General features: G+C 45.3%; 1 protein-coding gene across 7 annotated transcripts in view; it reads right to left on the bottom strand.

The window, feature by feature from the left end:
* Window positions 1-26,036, bottom strand: part of LOC132894126 (histone-lysine N-methyltransferase PRDM9-like) — a 55,784-nt gene that overhangs the window by 16,140 nt on the left and 13,608 nt on the right. For 4 of the 7 annotated variants that reach the window (XM_060933475.1, XM_060933476.1, XM_060933479.1 and 1 more), the window contains 4 exons: window positions 23,065-23,289; window positions 22,241-22,308; window positions 21,600-21,762; window positions 16,196-16,425 (listed from right to left, as the gene is read on the bottom strand). In XM_060933475.1, the coding sequence (XP_060789458.1) occupies window positions 16,196-16,425; window positions 21,600-21,762; window positions 22,241-22,303 (456 nt within the window). In that variant the 5' untranslated portion in view covers window positions 22,304-22,308; window positions 23,065-23,289. Of the gene's footprint in view, window positions 1-16,195; window positions 16,426-21,599; window positions 21,763-22,240; window positions 22,309-23,064; window positions 23,290-23,528; window positions 23,612-26,036 lie in introns of those variants that run through there. The other 3 variants (XM_060933480.1, XM_060933481.1, XM_060933482.1) reach the window with 3 other exon arrangements.

The following is a 26,036-nucleotide window of genomic DNA, read 5'->3' on the forward strand; positions in this document are numbered from 1 at the left end:
TAGTGCCTCTTTGGATCACAAGACTATTGAGTATCTTAATCGGCAAGCCCAGATTGGTCAGTGTAACAAAGAAGGTATTGTGCCATCCAATGCGAGGGGATGTGCACCCTCTGAGCCCCAAACTACAGCTCATGGCATGCAAGGTATCAGGCAACAGTTCATTGAATGAAATGTACCTGGAGAAATTACTGATGTACTCATGTGTTCTTGGAGACCAGGTACACAGAAGCAGTATGAGCTTCTTCTTTTGGCTGTTCCCATTAGGGGTTGCCACAGTGGATAATGTCTCCATCTCCTCTTGTCCTCTGTATCGTTTTCTGTAGCACCAACTGTCCTCATGTCCTCCTTCACCACATACATAAATCTAATATCTTTGGTCATCATCTTTTCCTTCTACCTGACAACTCCATCTCCAGCATTCTTTCCCCAATATACCCTGGATCTCTCCTCTGTACGTGTCCAAACCAATTCAAGCTCATCTCTCTCACTTTGTTTCCAAGTCATCCTGCATGTGCTGTCCTAATACTCTCATTTCTAATCTTGTCCAACTTTGTCACTCCCAGTGAGAATCTCAATATCTTCAGCTCTGCTACCTCCAGCTCAGCCTCCTGACTTTTTGTCCGTGCCACTGTCTCCAAACCACACAACATAGCTGGTCTTACTACTGTCTTGTACACTTTCCCCATTCACTCTTGCTGGCATCGGTCACAAATCACTCCTGACACTCTCCTCCATCCATTCCAACCTGCTTGCACTCTCCTTCACTTCACTTTGGCACTCACCATTACTTTGTACAGTTCAGTGTTTCCGCTATGTACAATTGGCTGCGGAGGGCCGCTGCACCTTGATTTTTGCCGCCGCACCTTCAGGAATTCCTGAAGGGGGGCCGTGGCCCGGGTAACTTTTTGAAAATTATTTAAAAAATAGGCTAAACCAATATTTTTTGACGTTGAGCAGACTCGAGCCTGGCATGAACCGCTCCGACGCGCTATAATGACACCAATCAGAAGACTTAATCAAACGCATCTCCCGCCCACTTGTGTCCGCGTCTGAGACGTTGAATTTTCACAGAAGGAGGGAAGAAGTTGACTGAGGTAAGACTGTGTGATAAATTAACGAACGAATAAGAGAGGAATTGCAATATATAGGGCTTAAGTTTGTTACCGTTAAATAAGCATTGCTTGTACAGTAGCATTATGTCATTACAACGTTGACCCACTTTTAACGTGCCGAGTACCGACTGTAGCCGCTACCATGCTAATTAGCTTGCTGTCAAAAGTGCAAAGATCTTAAATTGCTCTGTGCAAATTAGAAAATGGCGCAACTTCCTCTGTAGCCGTCAACTCAACTTGTCCTGAGTTTTGAGCCAATCACAACAGGGCAGCACTGTGGCCTGAGGTAAAACTTGATAGTTTAAGTTTGTTTAAATTACAAAAATGAGTACACCCAATGACTGTCTCATATACTCTTCATATACTCATACTGTTTAAGTAATGCAATAAAACTAATCTTTAAAAGTGGAATTTACTCAAACTGTTTGCATAGAATGAACTTTCGAGTTAACAGTGTAATAGTGTTGCAGTGTTCTGCAAATTTGCAATTTAATATTTCAGATCTTGAGACATGAAAGTGCTATTTTAAAAAATAAAAGGTCAGAAATGTTTTCTTTGTCGTCTATTTAGTTCATTTTATTTCCTCAATAATTTTCCCTGATTGAGAAATCGGTCTGGGCTCTTATGGGGTAATCAGTAGCCTGCATGCTAGTATATGTTCCATTTACAGTCAAACATTTTGATGGACTCCAGGCTCAATTTTGATTAATCAAAAATCTGCGTAGTAGTACAGTCTGAAGATGCTTTTGCACATTCGGTGTCAATTGAACAAAAATTATGGGAGGATATAGGTTTAATAAGTTTTACAATTTTTGAAGTGAGTGATGGATTGATAAGTTTAGATGTGTCCAATATTTTCTTATCTTCAGACATAATAGTGTAGATGTTTCTTTACCTGCTTGATAGTTTTGACCGGGACTCCAATCTTCCTCAGAAGAGTCATTAGTCCTTAAATTAAATTCATTATAGACATGAACTTAAAATCATTGTTTTATTTTATGGCCTCGGTGCCCTGGCTTTTGGCCTTCGTGCCCTCGGCATCAGCAGAGCATTTGTTTTCCACACTTCGTCGACTGAAATCATACCTCCGATCCACAATGACGCAAAAGAGACTGAATGACTTGATGAACTGCCATATTCACCGTGACATTCTGGAACAAACTGACATGACAGCCATCGCAAAGGAGTTCGTGCAGGCCAATGACAGACGCAGGCAGGCCTTTGGGAAGTTTAAAGGGCAAGTCATTAGTTACTTCTATTAGCACCGCCGAGTGCACTGCTTCCTCTGTTTTCAATGTTTCTATACTGCACTGGTACTGATACAAGCAAGTTGTTTAAGTTGAGTTAGCCTACTACCGAGGTGCTTTTTGTTGTGTACTGTTGGCTGTTTTAGCATTTTATTCTGCGCAGTTATGTGCTGGCATGTTGTGGGCTAAAGTCATGACCGATGGATTAATCTATGTATAGCCTTCTGTGCTGTTGGCTGTTTTTATCCTCGTACCGGGGTGGGATGTCTGAGCGCAGGTCTTGCCACCGCACCTTCAAACATTTTCTAGGGGAAACACTGCAGTTGACCCTAGATATCTGAACTCCTCTGCTTTGACCACTTCTATTCCTTTAGCTGTAACATTCCACTGTCCTCACCTTCATTCATGCACATGTGCTTTATCCTGCTCCTACTGACTTACTTTCCCCTTCTATCTAGCGCATTTCTCCATGGCGCCAAGTTTTTTCTTCTTCTTGCTCCCGGTTCTCACTCCAGATCACAAGATCATCTGCAAACATCATTATCCATGGGGCATCTTGTCTGATGTTATCTGTCAACCTGTCCATTATCCTTGCAAACAAGAAAGCGCTTAGGACCGAGCCTTGGTGCAATCCAACATCTACCTTAACTGCCTCCGTCATTCCCACTACACATCTCACTGCTGTCACACAGTCCTCATACATATCCTGCACCGATCTCACATATTTCTTTGTCACTCCTGATTTCCTCATGCAGTACTACAACTCCTCTCTCAGCATCCTGTCATATGCCTTCTCTAAATCCACAATGCAGCTCCTTCTGGCCTTCTCTATACTTTTCCATCAACATTCTCAATGCAAATATTGCATCTATAGTACTCTTTCCTGGCATCAAACCATATTGCTGCTCACATATCTCCACCTCTCCTCTTAGCCTACCTTACACTACTCTTTCCCATAACTTCATGCTGTGGGCTGGTCAACTTTATGCCTCTATAGTTACTGCAGCACTGGACATTGCGCTTGTTCTTGAATATTGGTACCAGTATACTGCTTCTCCACTCCTCAGACATCCTCTCACTTTCTAAAATCTTGTTAAACAAGCTACTCAAAAAGTCAACTGCATGTCTCCTAAGCCTCTTCGTGCCTCTACTGGTATATCATCTGGCCCGATTGCCTTACCAATTTTCATTCTCTTCAAGATTCAAGATTAACTTTATTGTCTCACAAAGTGAGAAATTTGTTCTGGGCCATTCGCCCATGCTGCAGCCACAACACAGAACATACAATACAACACAATACACATACAAAGACATACAAAGGTGCCTAAAGTGCAAGAAACATTGTGAATTAAAATAAAAAAAAACATAAATAAACAAATAAATGAGTGAATAAATAACACCTAATAGGTGTAATAAAATGCTAAAATTCTAATAAGTAAAAATACTAACCTGTGCAAAACAAACCACCACAAGTCATCTGTGCTCTGGTCTTATCTGACCTTGTTTACCAGCTTAATTGACACAGGAACAAATGAGTTTTTAAATATCTGTTCAGTCTGCAATGAGGAACTCTAAACCTTCTACCAGATGGTAGCAGCTCATACTCGCCATGCATGATGTGTGATGGATCGCAGATAATCTTATTTGCTTGTTGCAGAGTGGCCTGTTCATAAATACTCTGAATGGAGAAGTGCTCTTTAACACCAATAATTTTGCCAGCAGCATGAATTAGCCGAAGCAGTTTGTTCTTTAGCTGCACAGAGAGGTTACCAAACCAAGCTGTGATACTATACCTGATCAGACTTTCCAAGACTGCCTTATAAAAAAAAAAAATCAACAAATCTTTGATCAACACCATGAATTCTCAGACGACGAAGAAAATGCAACCGTTGCTGTAGTCTGCAACAGAGGCTGTCGACGTATGTGCTCCAGGTGAGTGCGTTGTCAATAAAGACACCCAGATATTTGTATGACTGCACCTGGGCAATGGCTTGATTGTGGATGACCACGGGCCTGCGGTCACCCACTCCTCGAGGGTCGAACACCATTTCTTCTGTCTTATTCACATTCAGAATGAGGTGGTTATCGTTGCACCACTCAACAAACCTCTGAATTTCCAGAAAGTAGTAGTCAGATATATCATGATTCTTTTTCAACAGTGATAAAATTGCAGTGTCGTCTGAGAACTTAATGTGATTGTATAAAAATTTCTACACGCATCTGTGTACAGACTGAACAGAACCGGTGAACTCACGCATCCCTGTGGTGCACCTGTGCTCAGAGTTTTAGTTTCAGATAAAGTTCCATTAACACTGACCCGCTGTCTACGATTTGTTAAAAACGAAAAGTACCATTTAATAATAAAAGGATGAACATCAAAATTAATCTGCTAATTAAAGGATGTGGCTGCAACGTATTAAAAGCTGAACTAAAATCAACCAATAAAAGACATGCAAATGAGCTAGAATCCTCCAAGTGCTTATTGATAAGGTGGGTCACAGCTAAAATGGCATCTTCAGTACTTCTGTTGCACTTGTAAGCAAACTGAAAGGGATCTACAAAACCACTAACTTCTGTCTTCAAGAAATTGATCATGATTTTCTCAAAACACTTAATTACCAATGAAGTCAGTGCAACAGGACGGTAGTCATTATTCTCTTTACAGCTTGCTTTTTTAGGCACAGGAATGATAACAGAACTTTTCCAGATAGAGGGAACAGAATGAGTGTCTAGTGATTTCTGGAAGATGGGACACCAGGCTTCTGCCAGTTCTTTGCTACAGGACTTCAGTAGGCACCCAGAGATGCCATCTGGACCAGAGGCCTTTCTGGGGCAGATGCGTGAAAAAAGTCTCTCCACAGCATGCTGGTCAATAGTGATTACTCCAGGGCCTGATTCAGGCACACCATCCATAGCTATTTTCTTCTCATATGAGAAGTCTCTTCAGTCAAATCGGCAAAAAAAAGTTATTCAGCTCATTAGCCTTTTCCTCCTCATTTAACACATTGATACACCTCTTAGCTGGAGTCATGTGTGTCATCGTTTTCATAGAGTCCCATAGTTTTTTAGTACTCATACCTGAGCGTGAGATTCAAATTTCTCCCTCTCCTTCCTCCTAGCAGTCCTTAGTTTGTGATTAAGTTCCTTTTGCGTGTTTTACATGCTTAGTAGGTCCCCATTCTTAAATGCTACTTTCCTCTGTACTATGCACTCTTTAATCTCCTTGGAGATATAAGATTTATTATTTGGGTACATAGTGATAGATTTTTGAGTTGCCACATTATCTTTACAGAATAATATAATCCGTGATAGTATCTGTGGCCTCCTCTAGTTCCAGACTATGAAAGAGGTCCAAGTTGATGCAAGAGAAGCAGCTTTTCAGAGTTTCTACACCATCACTGTTCCATATAGAAACAGTTTTAAATTGTGGTTTGTTGCTTTTAAGCAGGGACTTGTAAGTAGGGATTAAATGGACAGCGTTGTAATCAGAGGATCCTAAAGGAGGTTTAACCTTAGCAGTATAGGCGTTTTTGATATTTCCATAACATTTATCCAATGTGTTTTTTCCTCTGGTATTACAGTTAACATATTGGCTGAACCCAGTGTAATAGTTCCCTAAGCGTGGGTGGAGCACAGAGGACGGCAGGACAGAGATCAGGTTCACAATAAGGCTTTATTGCCACACTTTCAGGCTAACAATCTTTCACACGAACAGACACACACACAACCAGCGTCTCGTTCGGGGATGAGCTTCTCTGCTCTCCCTCTCCCTCTCCCTCCTTAAGTAGGGCGCGGTCACTGGGAAGACACACACAAACACGTTAACTGACGTCAGGTGTAGTGATTCTGCCACTTACCTTCCCTGACTCCGCCCTCCTGTCACAGACCGGTGCTTGACCACGCCCCCGCTGCCACATACCCCCACCGCCCGACTCAGGTCAGGCGGCCGGCCGTCTGGCCTGCAGCCGACTCCCCCCGCCCCCGACGGGAGAGGAAGACCGCCACGACCATCTGCGCCACCGGCCTGTGGACCACCTTGAAATTAAAAAGGTTGGCGTGCCAGATACCAACGGGTGATCCGCACGTTGGCATCCTTCATGCGGTGGAGCCACTGGAGGGGCGCGTAGTCCGAACAGAGGGTGAAAGGGCGCCCCAGCAGGTAGTACCGGAGGGCGAGGACCGCCCACTTGATGGCCAGACACTCACTCTATGGTGCTGTAGCACCCCTCACGCACCGACAGCTTCCTGCTGATGTACAGGACGGGGCGGTCCTCCACCTCCTGGGACAAAACCGCCCCCAGGCCTCTGTCCGACGCATCGGTCTGCAACATAAAGGGGAGAGAAAAGTCAGGGGAGTATAAAAGTGGCCCCCCACACAGTGCAGCCTTTACCTCAGAAAAAGCCCGCTGGCATTGCTCCATCCACTGGACCGGATCTGGTGCCCCCTTTTTAGTGAGATCAGTCAGCGGGCTGGTGACGTCCGAATAATTAGGTATAAACCTGCGATAATAGCCAGCCAGCCCCAGGAACTGTCTCACCCCCTTTTTGGTCTTGGGTCTCTGGCAGGCCGCAATTCCTGCGGTCTTGTTAATTTGGGGATGCACCTGCCCGTTGCCCAAGTGGAAGCCCAAATACCGTACTTCCACCCGCCCAATCGCACACTTCTTCGGGTTGGCTGTGAGACCCGCTCGCCTCAGCGAACTAAGGACGGCCCTTAGGTGTTCGAGGTGCCTCGGCCAGTCATTGCTATAGACGATGATGTCGTCGAGGTAGGCGGCCGCACAGGTGGCGTGGGGCAGCCGCTGAAACGTAGCGGGCGCCCCAAACAGCCAAAACGGAAGTGTGACGAATTGGTGTAAACCAAACGGTGTGGAAAAGGCCATTTTCTCTCAGGATAGTGGAGTCAAGGTGATCTGCCAATATCCCTTCGTCAAATCCAGTGTCGAATAAAAGCGAGCAGTGCCGAGTCGATCGAGCAACTCATCAATACGAGACACTGGGTATGCGTCGAATTTAGACACTGCGTTGACTTTCCTATAGTCCACACAGAACCGGACTGACCCGTCGGCCTTGGGTACCAAGACCACCGGGCTGCTCCAGTCACTGTGGGACTCCTCGACCATGCCCATTTCGAGCATGGCCTCGAGTTCTTCCCAAACCACTTTTTTTTTTTGTGTTCGGGTAGCCTGTAAGGTTGGCTACACACTACCACCCCTGGGGGCGTCTCAATGTGGTGCTCTATGAGGTCGGTGCGACCGGGCAGGGGCGAGAACACGTCCGAAAACTTGGTCTGCAACTGGGCGACCTCCGTGAGTTGGGTTGGGGAGAGGTGGTCTCCACAGGGGACCGGAGAGGTACATGATGCCAATGCCCCTTTTTGAACCTCCGGCCCCAGCTCCGCCTTCTCCGGAACCACCAACACCAACGCCATGGGGACCTCCTCATTCCAGAGTTTAAGCAGATTGAGGTGGTAAATCTGTAGCGCCCCACCCGTCTGTTCGCCTCACCTTGTAGTCGACGTCCCCGACTCGCCGTGTGACCTCAAAGGGTCCTTGCCACTTGGCGATCAATTTGGAGCTCGATGTGAGCAACAGTACGAGTACCTTATCTCCCGGGGTGAACTCCCTAAGGCGCGTACCCTTGTTGTACAGGCAGGCTTGTCGTTCCTGGGCCTGCCGCAAATTCTCCTGGGTTAGGTGGGTGAGCGTGTGGACTTTTGCACGCAGGTCCATAACGTATTGAATTTTGCTTTTACTTTGTGAAGGTCCCTCCTCCCAATTTTCTCGCAGCATGTCTAGAATGCCGTGCGGCTTACGCCCATATAATAATTCGAACGGGGAGAACCCCGTGGAGGCTTGGGGGACCTCTCGCACTGAAAACAACAAGGACTCAAGCCACTTATCCCAATTACGTGCGTCCTCACTTACAACCCCGATTCCAAAAAAGTTGGGACAAAGTACAAATTGTACATAAAAACGGAATGCAATGATGTGGAAGTTTCAAAATTCCATATTTTATTCAGAATAGAACATAGATGACATATCAAATGTTTAAACTGAGAAAATGTATCATTTAAAGAGAAAAATTAGGTGATTTTAAATTTCATGACACCACCACATCTCAAAAAAGTTGGGACAAGGCCATGTTTACCACTGTGAGACATCCCCTTTTCTCTTTACAACAGTCTGTAAACGTCTGGGGACTGAGGAGACAAGTTGCTCAAGTTTAGGGATAGGAATGTTAACCCATTCTTGTCTAATGTAGGATTCTAGTTGCTCAACTGTCTTAGGTCTTTTTTTGTCATATCTTCCGTTTTATGATGCGCCAAATGTTTTCTATGGGTGAAAGATCTGGACTGCAGGCTGGCCAGTTCAGTACCCGGACCCTTCTTCTACGCAGCCATGATGCTGTAATTGATGCAGTATGTGGTTTGGCATTGTCATGTTGGAAAATGCAAGGTCTTCCCTGAAAGAGAAGTCGTCTGGATGGGAGCATATGTTGCTCTAGAACCTGGATATACCTTTCAGCATTGATGGTGTCTTTCCAGATGTGTAAGCTGCCCATGCCACACGCACTAATGCAACCCCATACCATCAGAGATGCAGGCTTCTGAACTGAGCGCTGATAACTCGGGTCGTCCTTCTCCTCTTTAGTCCGAATGACACGGCGTCCCTGATTTCCATAAAGAACTTCACATTTTGATTCGTCTGACCACAGAACAGTTTTCCACTTTGCCACAGTCCATTTTAAATGAGCCTTGGCCCAGAGAAGATGTCTACGCTTCTGGATCATGTTTAGATATGGCTTCTTCTTTGAACTATAGAGTTTTAGCTGGCAACGGCGGATGGCACGGTGAATTGTGTTCACAGATAATGTTCTCTGGAAATATTCCTGAGCCCATTTTGTGATTTCCAATACAGAAGCATGCCTGTATGTGATGCAGTGCCGTTTAAGGGCCCGAAGATCACGGGCACCCAGTATGGTTTTCCAGCCTTGACCCTTACGCACAGAGATTCTTCCAGATTCTCTGAATCTTTTGATGATATGCACTGTAGATGATGATATGTTCAAACTCTTTGCAATTTTACACTGTCGAACTCCTTTCTGATATTGCTCCACTATTTGTCGGCGCAGAATTAGGGGGATTGGTGATCCTCTTCCCATCTTTACTTCTGAGAGCTGCTGCCACTCCAAGATGCTCTTTTTATACCCAGTCATGTTAATGACCTATTGCCAATTGACCTAATGAGTTGCAATTTGGTCCTCCAGCTGTTCCTTTTTTGTACCTTTAACTTTTCCAGCCTCTTATTGCCCCCGTCCCAACTTTTTTGAGATGTGTTGCTGTCATGAAATTTCAAATGAGCCAATATTTGGCATGAAATTTTGAAATGTCTCACTTTCGACATTTGATATGTTGTCCATGTTCTATTGTGAATACAATATCAGTTTTTGAGATTTGTAAATTATTGCATTCCGTTTTTATTTACAATTTGTACTTTGTCCCAACTTTTTTGGAATTGGGGTTGTACAAATTTTTTAATGATATTCTTGAGGGTGCGATTGAACCGTTCCACTAAACCGTCCGTTTGTGGGTGATACATGCTGGTGCGGATCGGCTTAATTCCCAATAACCCATACAGTTCGCGTAGTGTCCGTGACATAAACGTGGTGCCTTGATCAGTCAGAATCTCTTTCGGGATTCCAACTCGGGAGATGACGCGGAAGAGCGCCTCCGCAATACGGCGTGCTGAGATATTGCGCAGGAGCACTGCTTCCGGGTATCGCGTTGCATAGTCCACCAGAACTAATATAAAGCGGTACCCTCGTGCTGACCGATCTAATAGCCCGACGAGATCCATCCCAATTCTTTCAAACGGGGTCTCGATTAATGGTAGAGGGCGCAAAGGCGCTTTTGGAATGGCCACTGGGTTTACTAACTGGCATTCGCGGCACGCCGTACACCACCTACGAACATCGCCACGAATCCCTGGCCAATAGAATCGGGCCATTATTCGGGCTAGTGTCTTATCCTGCCCTAAGTGTCCAGCCATGGGATTAAAGTGAGCCGCCTGGAATACCAATTCCCGGCGGCTCTTCGGAATTAAAAGTTGCGTGACTCGCTCTTTAGTTTGAGTGTCCTGCGTCACTCGGTATAACCTATCCTTCATAATCGTGAAGTAGGGGAAGGACGGGGTGGCGTTTGGCTGGAGCGTTTGACCATCGATTACTCTCACTTGGTCAAACGCATGCCGCAGAGTCTCGTCTCGCGACTGCTCTAATGGGAAATCTGCGAGGGATTCCCCAACAGAGAGGGGAGGGGCCGGCGGCTCCTCACTCTGACGCGGGGATGACATAGACGGCTCTGTGACAGCTGCTCCCGCCAAAGCGACACCGGGACCTCCCCCTGTTAAATGGCAGGACCCACTCTTTACTAAGTGTGTCATTAAATCCCGAAATCCCGGCCAATCAGTCCCCAAAATTAAAAAGAGTGGGTAAGGCGAGGATTAACCGCCGCCTTCACTATAACTTTTTCCCCTCGGAAAAAAAATGTGGACTGACACCAAATGGTAGCTGTAAACGTCCCCGTGCACACACAACACCTTCACCCCGTGCTCCCCCCAATGCCTCGTTTTGCACCAGGCTTTGGTGAATTGAGGTCTGATTACAACCAGAATCCACCAACGCCTCATATGTATCCCCTTGAATACTCACCGGTATGCGATACGCCCCAGCCCGATCGAGGGCAGCCTCTGGCACGTCGGGGATCCGAACCACCGTGCCTACCTCCATCGCCGTGCACTGCTATTGAAGGTGGCCCGGCTCCCCGCAGCGCCAGCAAACCGGCCCAGGCTTCCCCTCTGCACTGGTGTTCTGGGGCTCACTCATCTGGGGGGGGGGGGGGGGGGGGGGGGAGAGACAGACACAGAAGGGAGAAACGGGAGGGCACCGCGGGTGCAGCGGGCCGGCTGGGGTGGGGCCGGCCCCCGCCTCCGCGGTGGGGGAATGGGGCGAGGACGGGACACAGGAGGAGGGGGGGAGAGAGAGAGAGAGAGAAGACGGTGTCTGCTGTCCTGCCGCCGGAACAGCCGCCAAATGGTCCTCCGCCAGCTCGACTGCCTGATCCAGCGACGCCAGGCGGTGGCACGGGACCCACTCCGCAGTTCCTACTGGCAAGCGAGCGACGAATTGCTCCAGCACCACCTGGTCGATGATCCCCTCGGCGTCGCGGTAGTCGGCCCTCAACCACCGCCAACAGGAGTCCTGGAGCTGCTGGCCAAACGCGAACTGCCGGCCGACTTCCTCCAAGCGCAAGGCGCGGAAGCGCTGGCGCTGCTGCTCCGGGGTGTGCCCCACGCACTGGAGGACGGCCCGGCGGAGGTACGTGTAGGCCGGTCGGCGGGGAGCTGTAGTGCGGCCAGCTGCGCCTCTCCCGTTAGTAGGGGGAGAAGGCGCACCGCGCGCTGCTCCATTGGCCACCCCGAGGCCTCTGCGACTTGCTCGAAGAGCGTGATAAAAGCGTCGGGGTCGTCCTGCGGACCCATCTTGGTTAAGGTGAGGGGGGACGGGCCCGCGGTGGGAGCGCTGGTGGACCCCGCCGACACGAGGAGGTTCCGGAACGCCTCCTGATCTTCTTGCTGGGCCAGCACCAAGGCCTCAAAGCGCCGTTCTTGTTCCTTTCGGAGGGTGACTAGCGCCTGGTGCTGGCTTTGCTGGGCCGTGGCGAGGGCGTGGACCAGATCGGTGAACAGGGAGGACTCCATGGGGCTGATCGGCTGCTGTGCTCCACTATTCTCCCAGGTTTCGGCACCACTGTAACGGTTCCCTAAGCGTGGGTGGAGCACAGAGGACGGCAGGACAGAGATCAGGTTCACAAAAAGGCTTTATTGCCACACTTTTCAGTCTAACAATCTTTCACACGAACAGACACGCACACAACCAGCGTCTTGTTCGGGGATGAGCTCCTCTGCTCTCGCTCTCCCTCCTTAAGTAGGGCGCGGTCACTGGGAAGACACACACAAACACAGGTTAATTGACGTCAGGTGTAGTGATTCTGCCACCTACCTTCCCTGACTCCGCCCTCCTGTCACAGACCGGCGCTTGACCACGCCGCCGCTGCCACACCCAAGTAAAGTAGCCTCAAGTTTACAATGATTAAAATCACCTAGAATAAAACGTGGTGCTTCAGGGGTGCGTTTCAGTTGTCTGTGAACACAATCTGCTATGATATTAGCTGCCTTAGTAGCACTACCCCCAGGCGGGATATATGCAGTAGATAGTAAAATATTCCCAAATTCACGTGGCAGGTAGAAGGGTCTCAGGCTTAAACATACCAGTTCAATGTCAGGATTACAGACCAACTCTCGTGGTGAACTGCGAGCACCACAGGTTGTTGATGTAGACACAGGTGCCGCCACCTTTACTCTTGCCGAAGTTGTCGTTCCTATCAGAGCACACCAATGAGAAGCCATCCAGGGAAACTCGTGAGTCGGGCACGTCCTCCTGCAGCCACGTCTCAGTGAACACAAGCAGGCATGATTCCTGGTACTCGTGGAGAAACCTGGCATTGGCTCTGAGCTCCTCAACTTTGTTCTTCAGGGAGCGGACGTTACAGAGAAGCATGGAGGGCAGTGGTGGTCTATTAGATCTTCTCCGTAGTCTCTGTCGTACTCCACCACGTTTCCGCGTCCGTCTCCTGCAACCTCTCTCCGGGAGTCTTCTTAGCTCACCTTACTTATATAGCTCACGTTACCCACTTTTCACATTGCTCCCATCTGGCCGCAGGTATAGGACTTTAAGGCTACGTTTACATTAGACCGTATCTGTCTCGTTTTCTTCGCGGATGCACTGTCCGTTTACATTAAACCACCTGGAAACGCCGGGAAACGGGAATCCGCCAGCGTCCACGTATTCAATCCAGATCGTGTCAGCTCCGGTGCTGTGTAAACATTCAGAATACGCGGATACGCTGTGCTGAGCTCTAGCTGGCTTCTCATTGGACAACGTCACTGTGACATCCACCTTCCTGATTCGCTGGCGTTGGTCATGTGACGCGACTGCTGAAAAACGGCGCGGACTTCCGCCTTGTATCACCTTTCATTAAAGAGTATAAAAGTATGAAAATACTGCAAATACTGATGCAAATACTGCCCATTGTGTAGTTATGATTGTCTTTAGGCTCGCCATCCTTCCACTTGCAAGTGGTGAGTGATATGCACTGGGATCACACACACAGCGGCTCAGTCCCGAATCACAGCTTGTTCACTTCACTCGCGTGCTCTGTGAGCTGCGCAAGGCCGGAGTGCGCACCCTCCAGAGGGCACTCGCTGTTCAGGGCGGAGTGATTTGGAGCGCAGGATGCCTGCGGAGCCGAGCGTATCCGTGTATTGGTATTGCTGTGTGCATGCAAATCGTGTATTGGTGTTACTGTGTGCACACTAATCGTTTTAAAAACGTTAATCTGATGATCCGCTGATACGGTCTAATGTAAACATGGGCTAAGATGGAGACGGGCACGTTTTAGTAAGAGTTTTGTACCATCTGCCATCTATGCACTGAACTGCCTCCCCCAGTAACCCTGTACGGACTTTCCTGGACTGGGTAAATAGTGACGGACTGTCTGATGCAGATATGTTGTAGGCCTACTGTCAATGGTTTCCTGTCTTAGTGAGCATATATGATTTGATATCTGTTCAATGTCTTGATGCCTGTCGCTTGTTTTTGTCTGAATGTTTTCTGTGTGTATACATTTTATACCTGTTTAATGTTGGTTATGTCTTTATTGTACTTATATGCTGTAGCTGTTCCAAGTCTGACAGTTGGTGAAGACAAATTTCCCTTGGGGGGACAATAAAGATCGATCGATCGATCGATCGATCGATCGATCGATCTATCTATCTATCTATCTATCTATCTATCTATCTATCTATCTATCTATCTATCTATCTATCTATCTATCTATCTATCTATCTACTTCCTCCTTGCTAATTTGCTGTACTTCCTGATTCACTATTTCCACCTTGGCCAACCTTCTCTCTCTCTTTCATTTTCTTCATTCATTAGTTTCTCCAAGTTCCCCATCCACCTTCTCAACACACACTCTTCACTTGTCAGCATACAGTATTTCCATCTGCATCCTTTATCAGCCTAATCTGCTGCACATCATTCCCAGCTTGATCTTGCTGTCTTGCTGATCAGTACAGGTCCTTTCCTCCATCCTTAGTTTCTAACCTTTCATGTTGTTCATTAATAGCCTTTTCCTTCCCCTTTGCCACTGCTCTCTTTGCTTTCTCTCACATCTCCTTGTATTCTTGTCTGCTCTCTCTTTTTATCCCAGTTTTGCACTGCCAACTTCTTCCCCTTATACTCTCCTGGACTTTGTTATTCCACTACCAAGTCCCCTTGTCTTCCTTTCTTTGTCCTGATGTCATTCCTAGCACCTTCCTAGCTGTCTCCCTCACCACTTCTGCCATAGTTGTCCAATCATCTCATATATCTTCACACATCAAAAGATGGTGTGCATTTTGTATACAGGGAAAAAGTTGATTCATTGCACCAAAACGTCAATACCATGTTTCTTCACAGCCTTCATATACAACATCTATCTTACTCCACACTCAATACAGCATGCTCAGAAGGATCAAATCATTTCATGGGATTTGAATTTCCTGGTTCTCACTGCACTGTAGCTGCTCATCCTTTCATAGTGCAAGGGTGTATTCCATCGCGCCAAGCCTGCTCCTCGATATCAAGAAACTTGGGATGTCACTCTGGTCTTGGAGTACATAGAGCTATTATATCCACTTGAGAAATTGTCACTAAATGAATTAACACTGAAAGGAGTTGTGCTGCTAGCACTGACATCAGGACAAAGATGCCAGACCTTATCATTCCTTGATAATGATGCTATGAAGGCAACTACAGATTATTATGTATTCTACATACGAGAGCATGTTAAACAAGACAGACCTGGGAAAACTCCATTGTCCTCCTTTGTGAGGAAATACCATAAGCAACCACTTTGTGTTTACACTACCCTGAAGCACAATCTTGACAGAACAAAACCTCTTTGTGATACTGTCTATACGCGCCTACTGTTATCCTATATCAAGCCATATCGACCCGTTACTAACAGGCACTATTGGACGATGGATTAAAACCATTCTGAAAGCAAGGGATGTGGATACAACACAGTACAAAGCTCACAGTAACAGATCTGCAGCCATTTCAAAAGCCAGTAAGAGGATTCCCACTGATGAAATACTGAAGCAGAGAGAATGGTCTCGGGACTCAACTTTTCACACATTTTATAACAAACCTGTGATTACTGAGAATATCTTTGCTGCAGCTATATTACAATGAGTGGATCTGGTTGGTTGATATGGTTATGTTACAATCTTTTCCTGGCTGAATAATATTGTTGGGACCACAATTATTGCTGTAAAACCTTATGTTGACAGGAAGTGACATCACCAGGATTTGGTTGAATGAAAAAATTAGACAAGCCTTACCTGTCAGGTGAAGTTCGACTGTGATTCAACCGAGTCTTCAGTGACACACTCAGGGTGAATATGCCCTCCCTTGCAATTAGATCTACTCCCCATTCCCTTGTTCTTTTCTTTTTTGCCTTGTTCTTTATAATCATGCCCACAATATTTAAAAATATGAATATCCTCAGCAGTAGGTGTGCGTCTCAGGTTAACCCTCAGTGCGTCACCTCAGACTTAGTAGAATCACAATCAAACTTCACCTTACAGGTAAGGCTTGTTTAATTTTTTTAATTTATGACAAACTCTCAACCCAGGAGTATCCACTGTTCCTGGATTCCGCTCTGCTTACCAGCTCTCCCTGATAGGGTCCGAAGTGTGCACCTATTGGAACAGTCTCCCCCTTATTAAACACTCCCAGGCCTGCATCAGGAATATTGGACTTCTGGATTTCTAACCCAGGAGGAAGAGTTTGTCTGGCTCGGTCAGGGACTCCCATGGGAACAGGAGTATCTGGGATGAAGAGGGGCGGTCCATGAACCTCACATTTGCTGAAGAAGAAGGATTTGCAAACTTCACAGTCTGGAAGTAGAGAAAACACAATAGGAAGAAATGAGGCCCAAAAGCATGTGCAATGCGTGTTTATATTTAAGACCATAACATTAGTACTGTATAAAGTTTATCCAAAGAAAGCTTGCCAGAAAGGTTCACTGAGCATATGGTTGAGACGAGAGGTGTCCATCAGGACTGAGATCTCACAGGACACAACAAGGTACAGGAGTATGAATTTTTACTTACAAGTAGGAGTAAATAAGTGGTCAGATATGAAGCTTGCAGGGCAAAATAAAACAACGTTCAATAACATGAGTGTGGCACTACGTGATCTATTTACAGCATTCTTAGAACCTGCCTGGTCAGGGTCATGGTTGTTTTAAATTCAGCAACTTATTTGGTTATCTTTTAGAAAACAGAATCTACCAAATTCATGAGGAAAATCACATGCAAATACAAACAAATATAACTGTGCAAATAACTGCACTGCTGCTGCTTCTTTTGGCTGCCCCCGATTAGGGGTCGCCACAGCGGATATTTCATCTCCACTGCTCCTTGTCTTCAGCATCCTTCTCTAACACACCTGCCACTTTCATGTCCTCTCTCATCACATCCATGTATCTCCTCTTTGGCCTTCCTCGTTTTTGTTTGCCTGGCAGCTCCATCCTCAACATTCTCCTTCCCACATGCTCTGCATCTCTTCTCAGGGTGTTCCCATACCATCTCAGTCTCATTTCTCTTGGCTTAATTCCCAAGCTCTCCACATGTGCTGTCCCTCTGATGTGCTCGTTTCTTATCCTGTCCAACCTTGTCACTCCCATCGCAAACCTTAACATCCTCAACTCCGCCACCTCCAACTTGGCCTCCTGTCTCTTCGTTAAGGGTATGGTCGCCAATCCATACATCACAGCTGGTCTCACTACTGTCTTATACATCTTACCCATCACAAATGACTCCCAAAATCCTTCTCCAACTGCTCCACCCTGCCTGTACTCTCTTTCTCACCTCACTATCGTAGACCCCATTTTCCTGCACAGTTGACCCCAGGTACTTGAATTCACCAATGACTTTCTTTACATCTACTCCTTGCATCTTCACTACACTCTCATCCCCATTCTCATTGATGCACATGTATTCTGTTTTGTTACTGCTCACCTTCATTCCAATGCATATCTCAATCTCTCCAAACCCAACTCAACCTCTTTTCTACTTTCACCACATATCACAAGATCATCCGCAAACATCATGTTCCATGGCGACTCTTGCCTCACTTCATCTGTCAAGCTATCCATCACTATGGCAAATAAAAAAGGACTCAAAGCAGATCCTTGATGGAGTCCCACCTTCACCTTGAACCATTCCGTCTTTCCAACCGCACACACCTCACTGCTGTTTCACTGGTCTGTCTTGCACCACTCTAATATACTTCTCATTCACTCCACTCTCTCACATACAATACCACTCCTCATCTCTCAGCACTCTATCGTATGCCTTCTCCAGGTCTACAAACACACAATGTAGCTTTCTCTGGCCTTCTCTGTACTTCTCCATGAACATTCTTAAAGCAAAAATTGCATCCAACGTGCTCTTCCTTCGCATAAGCCCATACTGCTGTTCACAGATTGCTACCTCTCTTCTCAATCTTGCCTCCAATACCCTTTCCCATAGCTTCATGGTGTGGCTCATCAGTTTTATCCCTCTGTAATTACTGCAGCTCTGTACATCTCCCTTATTCGTGTATATTGGGACTAGCACACTCTTTCTCCATTCATTTGCAGGGATGTGATTGGCCAAGGACAAAAAAGCAGGAAAATATATAGACCCATAATGCGACACGCCAGCAGTGTGGTATAAACAGACAGTTTCCGAGAACTTTACCCATGAGATGTTATAATGACTCAGCACCCAATTAATGGCCAAATGGAATTCAAGGTGAGCAGTTTAACTCCACACAGAAAGGCCCTTGCCGGCCATGCGGCTCGAACCCAGGACCTTCTTGCTGTGAGGCAACAGTGCTAACCACTACAACACTGTGCAGTCTAATAATAATAATAATAATAATAATAATAATAATAATTATTATTATTATTATTATTATATAATTATATCATATAATTATCATCATGATTATGAACAGGCCAAATCCCAAACGGCTCCTGGTTGGAGACGGAGTGCACTACTGTAGAAGCCTTTTTATACTTTCTATAGGGCGGTTTTGGAGAGAGCTGGGGGGCATTTGGGATTCAGTTAATTATTAACAAAAGAGCAGCTAGCTGTGGCTGAATCCCAAATGCCTCCCAGCTCTCTCCAAAACCGCCCTATAGAAAGTATAAAAAGGCTTCTACAGTAGTGCACTCCATCTCCAACCAGGAGCCGTTTGGGATTCGGCCCGTTCATACGCATGCGTAATAGCGCTCGTTTATAGATGTGTAACTCTATCTATCTATCTATCTATCTATCTATCTATCTATCTATCTATCTATCTATCTATCTACAATTTCCAGTGAATTCAAACTGGGACACTTTAAAACTACTACCTGGAAAACAAAACTGTTGATGAATTAACAAACTGATTAATTCCTAACTTCACTTGTGTGTACTTATGTAAAGTATTAAATTAGTTTGCAAGCTAACAGTGTAATGTGTTTCTACATCCAGGCTGCTTTAGCACACACACACACAGCTAACATGGACTGAGAGAGGAACCACACACACACACACACACACACACACACACTCAGACACTCACCCAGAAGTTTCTTCACCTCATCTTCACTCATGTAAACGTTGACACTCGGGTGGTTGTTATGGCTGTTGGTGCTGATTATCCTGCTGGGTCTGGCGAGGCACAGGGCCGCCTGGAACAGCAGGAGCAGCACGCAGCCCCCGAATGTCCTGAGGGCTGGAAGCGGCCGAGCACGGAACTCCGTTCGGCGACCCTCAGCGCCCCGCGCCGCCTCCTTTTGCCCCAGCATCGCACCTTCACTCTTCCCTCACACTGCTTTAGCAAACCCTCAGGCTCTACCCTCATCCAAAACTTGAGTGGCCTCCGGTGGGCAGCATTCCTATAGTAGGTGATGATAACGACGCTCACAAAAACCCCACTCCATCTCCAGCCTGTTGTCCGGTGCTTCCTGGCCGAGCTAACCATAACGCTAACGACGCCAGCTAGCTAGCTAACTTTGTTCAAGTCTTCAAGACTCGGGTCACATAAAGGTTACTCTTGCGTTATGCATAATGGGCTTTTTTTATTATTGGTACCGCTTAACCTAGGGTAGGTTATTATGCGCATGCGTGGCTCATTGGAGTTGCCTATGGATAATGTGGTAATGTGGTCCTACCCCCCCCCCCCAAAAAAAAGAATTTGCATGATTCACGAGGGTCGCATTTTTATGCCTGAAAATCCGGAATTCCGGAAAAATCCGGAAGAATCACATCCTCGATTTGGTATTTTCTCATTCTCTAGGATCTTATTAAACAACCTCGTTAGGAACTCCACAGCCGTCTCACCCAAACATCTCCAAGCCTCAATCGGGATACCATCTGGTCCGACTGCTTTCCCAGTCTTCATTCTTTTCATGGCTGCCCTCACGTCATTCTTACTAACCAGCTCTGCTTCCTGATTTGCCGTCTCCAATGAATCTGACCTTTTCTCTCTTGAATTTTCCTCATTCCACCTTCTTAATACACTCTTTCTTTGTCAGCACATTTCCATTTACATCTTTCATCACTCTTACCAGCTGTACATCCCTCGCTTTCCTGTTTCTCTGCCTAGCTAGTCTGTATAGATCTCTCTCTCCTTCTTTGGTCTCCAGTTTTTCGTACAACTCCTGGTATGCATCTGCTTTCGCCTTCGCTACCGCTTGTGCAAATAACTGCATGCACATTGAAAAAAAAAAATCTCTCTCTCCTGTCTCTATTTTAGCTTGCTGATGATGCTGGCATTTCTAGATCTAAACATTTTTCAAAAGGCACACATCTAGGATTCATATTTAATTCAAAATATATTCACACCTAGTTGCAATTTAAGCATAACCAATTTACTTATGAAGAAACCAGTGGACCCAGAGGAAACCTAGACTAATGGGGAGAACTTGCAAAATTTCACACAGACAGCAACCCAAGCTTAGAATTGATTCCAGGACCCCGAAGCTGTGCCACTGTGATGCCCCAAAATCCATATTCAGATGTTTGGACACCTGTCCATCACACCAATATGTCCTAACTGAACATCCCATTCCAGGGGTATACTGAGGGATATACTCTCTGTCCCCTGTTAATCACAGCCAACTGGGGTCTTCTGCGAGCTCGTGCACGTGGGGAAGAGAACGCATAGCACTTTCCTCCAGGTGTGTTTTGCTATCCTGTGACACAGCCTGAGCTGCATTTGGAAAAGAGGAGGTTGATGGCTTCACATGTCTGCTTTCACTCACATGGTTAGAGATCTGGCTGGTGGGTGGATACTAGCAGGTGACCACATTGGGGAGAAAATGGGTGGAAGAAAAAAACAAAAAAAACAAAACTACAATCTTCTAATGTGGTGAAGACACAAGGACACATTTATTTAACATTTATGGAAGGAGACCCAGGTATTAGTCAGTAAGTTTGCCAAGATGGGAGAGTCTTCAGGACAGAGGAGTTTGTGCTTTCTGGTTTCTCAATCACACAACCTGAATTTCTTTTGGTCTCTGAACAAAACACAGGAGTGGCTGGAGAGAATGACAGACATTCTCTAACATTAAATGTAACTAGAAATAAGCAATGTGTCATTTGTTAATAAATTAAAAATTGTACTCCTAGGCAAATCACCATGGTACAAGGGGAACGATACATTTTGGGTCGTGCTGTTATGAAAAGTCACCCGGCATAGAGGTTTTTATATAACAGCATGACCCATCGTGTGTTATTCCATACTTTTTTGTTCAGGTTAACATCCTCGGTCTATAACGACTCATGTAATTTAAGGAAATGAAAAAAATTTAGTTTCTCTCACTCCTTGCTACTATATTATACACTATCAATAAAAATATTAATTTCATTCAGTCACAATTTGTTGACTAAATAATCTTAGACTGAGGCTACAAAATGTACTATAAAATGAGGCTCCTAAATGTACTCTATTGCACTTTTAGTGCACTAGATAGTGTGTAGGGTAGAAGAAACAGTCAAGTGTTACTGAGGACCAGAGTTGGCTGATGCCTTACAGAGGTAGTCTTTCTTGTCAGGATCTTCCACTTTAATGGAGAGATCTTCAGGTGGGTTGTTAAGGTCGTCTCCATGGTTGAAGATGTTCAGCTCCAGTGTCTCCTCTTTCTTCACATAGACTTCTGACGCTTTGCATGTCTCTGATTTCATGTCCTCACACAGCTAAAGATCAAACAATAAGAATTATTCAGCAAAAAACATCAACACAGTTTATAAACCTATTTATAAGGTTTGTGTGGCAGCGAGGGCTTGATCGTGTATCAGCTATGGATGGTGAGGAATCAGGTAGAACCGGCAGGTAACATGTGAGGAGTTGCACCTGTGTTTGATTACTAGCAATTTACTTCTGTATCTTGTGTTCTTTCACAGAGAAGTCAGTCATCAAAAAGAGAGAGAGAGAGAGAGAGAGAGAGAGAGAGAGAGAGAGAGAGAGAGAGAGAGCGCTAAGCTACCCAGCACCATGTGTGTGCAAAGTAGAGAAAAATAACGTCACAAAAAAGTGAGTTCTAAATTAACAATAAAGCCCAACTTGAGTTGTCAAGCCTGTCTCCCAGTTCTTCATTCCCTGAGCTGCAAGACTACTACAGTTTGTTCAACTCAAAACATTGTTTTTTGTAACAAATTCATCATTAAGCTTTACCTGTGAGGGATCAGGAGCCCGAGACTTCCTGGAGGAGCGCTGTCTGTCTTCTGATGAACTCATAACAGCTTAAACAATTATTAATAATAATAATAATAATAATAATAATAATAAATTTTACATTTCTATAAAAATTAGTGGAAACAAACAAGTGGTTTGTTTTATTGCTAAAAAATTCTCAAAGAAAGATACAAATAAACAGATTACAGCCGAACTAAAATACTGACCTAACTATAACGGAATTATTATTATTATTAGTAGTTGTCGTAGTAGTAGCAATAACATCCATGCTTTAACAGTAAGATGACATGAGAAGCATTTAATGGTCTTCTTTAACCATTTAAACAGCAATTTTTCAATTAAATTTTTTGAAACATTTGAAAACAGAATATTTTTAGCTGCTCCGTTACATTACATTCCAGGCAGTCTACACAGTTTATAAAAAAAAATTATGATAATCATTCACATCAAGATCTTTAAAAATCTTTTTTTGACTGCATGCACTAGAACATTCAAAGAAAAATCATTCAATCAATATTTTAAATAGAAAAGTTTATTATGTTAATATTAATATCTTTCTTTTCATTACCGGTAAACACAAATAGATGGGAGAGCTCTCTAATATTTCCAGAAAGCAGCTGAACAATGTCAGGAGTGGCCATGACATTCAGATTAAATGGCTTTTACAGCTTTATATTTTAAGTGTCACTTAAAATAGAGAGCTCTGAGAAATTATAACTTACATCAAATATTATAACTAAGTGGAATTTACTTCCCACTTTCCTTACTAGATTTAAGTTTATTACTACTAGACCTCATGGTACCTCTTTTGTTCGCTCGCTTTTCTCTTTCCCGCTGGGCTCTCTTCTCCCTCTGACGGCGTTACTTCTGGGGGTGTAAGCTCACCCACCACTTTGCCTTCGCCTGCCTCCACTTCTCTCTTTGCTCCTCTTTAGCAGCTCGAGTCAATCTAGGTTGCTCTGGCTGCTCTGCTTTTTTCGGGCTCTCATCACCTGCATCCGAAGCCTGCTTTGTTCTCTCTCAATGGCCTGCGCGCACACACACACACACAAAAGTTAGCTTTGTATTTGGCAACTTTTCAACACATTATGATGAATAACCCTTTTACATAAAAATGAAACTTGTACTAATTGCAATATTCAGGTATGCTTCGCTTCATTCACTTATACTGCCATACACATTCTTATTGACAAATATATCAACAATAGATGCATTTGCAAAATATGTCTAATGCACACTTTGATTTAGGTTCTTGTAAAAAATGTACCTTCATTTCTTCAGAACAATTTTTCTGTAGACTTTTGTTGCCTCTCTGCCTCTTTGGATGTATTCAGCCCATCTCTCAGGTTCATTTTGTTTCAGTTGGTCATTCCAATCGCGTGTCACCTCAGTGGCAGTTTTCCTTTTTTCGGCGGGGGGGGGGGGGGGGGGGGGGGGGGGGGGGGGGAGTAAGGCTAGGAGTGTGTGTCTCTAAAAGACAAATTCTTAGCCTTGAACTCTGGCACGAAGCCATTGACCTGATTAAAAGTAAAAGAGCTTCATGATTTTTATTAGAAAATTTTGAAAGGGGGGGGGGGGGGGTGTCACGTGATGGCAGTGAGCTGAGCAGACGCTTTTGCCAGAGCTCTTTGCTACCCGGTGCTAATTTTTTCATTATCCTGACAACAACCGGGCGCTATAAGCCATCTTTGTTATGAACATAACAGGCTAGGTCCTTGGAAAACTTTTGGCCACAATCTTTTGACAAGATGGGAAGAACCAAAGGAAATAAAGACAAAAAAAGACGTCCTGTCCGAGCCCGGCGACAACACACAAGATGGTGACCAGGCCGAATTTGTAACCGTAGATGGGCTTGACCCTGCCCTTGCTAAAGCCCTGAGCATAATGACTTCCAATATTATTAAAGTTAATAACTTAGTTATTAAAGAAAAATTTAGCCCTCTGGCCGAGACTAATCCACAAGCATGCTACGGAGCTCCAGGCCGCTAGCAAGCGGCTAGATGAAGCAGAGGCTAGGTTACTAGCAGTTGAAAACTCCGCTGCAGAACAAGAGCCAAGGATTGTGGAGCTGGAAAAGCAGGTTAGCGCCCTCACAGAGAGTTTGGACATGGCTGAAAGCTATAGTAGGCGCCTAAACATTCGAGTTGTCGGCTTGGCGGAGGATACAGAGACTGGGCAGCCGGTGGAGTTTTTCGAGTCATGGCTACCCCGCGTCCTAAAGATGACCACGAAGGCCGGCCGCATAAAGCTGAAGATAGCCCACTACACCCTCGCACCGAAACCAGAACCGAACAGGAGGCCCAGGTCACTGTTGCTATGATTCCACACATTCAGAGACAAACAGAGGGTCATGGAAGCGGCGTGCCGGGTGAGCCAGGACGGTGACTTAATCTACAAAGGGTCCAGGGTCTCTTTCTACAGCGATTTTTCCTCGACGGTGATGAAGAAACGCAAGGCATACGATGCGGTGAAACAGCGGCTGCGAGAGCGAGGGATGCCATATGCTATGCGGTTCCCGGCTACTCTACAGGTGATACACGGAGGCTCCAAAAAGAGGTTTTCCACCCCGGAGGAGGTTCGTGGTTTCATTGACTGTCTACCTGGATGATAACTTTGCGGAACACGGAGCTCCGTTTGTCTGGTTTGGGACACTTTTTCTGTAACAGACATAGTTTTCCCACTCAGGCTGTTACGTCATGCTTCGTGTTCTAGACGTTGCCGAATCTTGAACACTCTTAACATTTTGAACATATCGAACATTTCCTAACTGAGTGGCGCAGCTGCTCGTAACGTGAATATTTTGTTTCCACCTTATTTCATTCACTCCCATAGGGAGGACTTTTTGCGCTTTCTTGGCACGCTATTCATCATATGCAGTCAGTTCCCTCATGGTGAGTTTGAAAGGTGCTTGTATGGTGAACAGTCCCTGTTTATTTGGGGAAAGACCCTCAGTTTGTTTTTCTCTGTTGTACATTTGTTATGCTTGTTTAGTGTAGTTCATGTGTTTAACTCAGGACATGACTTATGTATAAGATTTATGTGGGGTATCAGTGTGGCATTTTCCATTCCTGTTAAATGTAACTGTCCTATGTATCTGATAATGTGGGTCATGGGATGCATATATAGGGTGAGTGTAGGTGTAAACGGCTCTGACTTTTTTATCCTGCCCTTATGGCAAATAGTATCTTATGGCCATGTCCGATTTATATAATATTAATATCTGTTTTTGGAACATCCATGGCCTCCAAATACTGCCATCCTCTTGGCAGATTTTATCATTTTTGAATAAGGAAGATGTTTCTATTGTGTTCCTCAAGGAGACTCACCTGGAGGACAAGGATAATACTAAATTGCAAAGGAGTTGGGTGGGGCAGCTCTTTGCTTCTTCATGTTCTTCTTTCAGTAGGGGCATAACCATTTTGATCCGTAAAAAGCTAGCATTTAGGTCTCTTGATTGTGTTAAAGACAGCCAGGGCCGGTATAGAATTGTTAAAGGAATACTCACAGGAAAAGAAGTAACATTTCTGAATCTATATTGTCCCCCAGCCTAGTCCCCTGATTTTCTCTCCAAGGCTTTTGCAGGTTTTATGGATCGGGCCTCAGGGGACTCTTTTGTGGGGGGAGATTTCAATTGTCACCTTAATCCCTCTCTTGACAAACTTCCATTTGACATTTCTCCCCCCTCTAAACAAGCGAGGGTGCTCACTAATCTAGGTCACGATATTGAATATTCTGATGTGTGGAGGCAGCTTCACCCTACTGATTCGGAGTTCAC

This window comes from Neoarius graeffei, chromosome 11, assembly GCF_027579695.1.
Source record: "Neoarius graeffei isolate fNeoGra1 chromosome 11, fNeoGra1.pri, whole genome shotgun sequence".
NCBI classification, from domain to species: domain Eukaryota; kingdom Metazoa; phylum Chordata; class Actinopteri; order Siluriformes; family Ariidae; genus Neoarius; species Neoarius graeffei.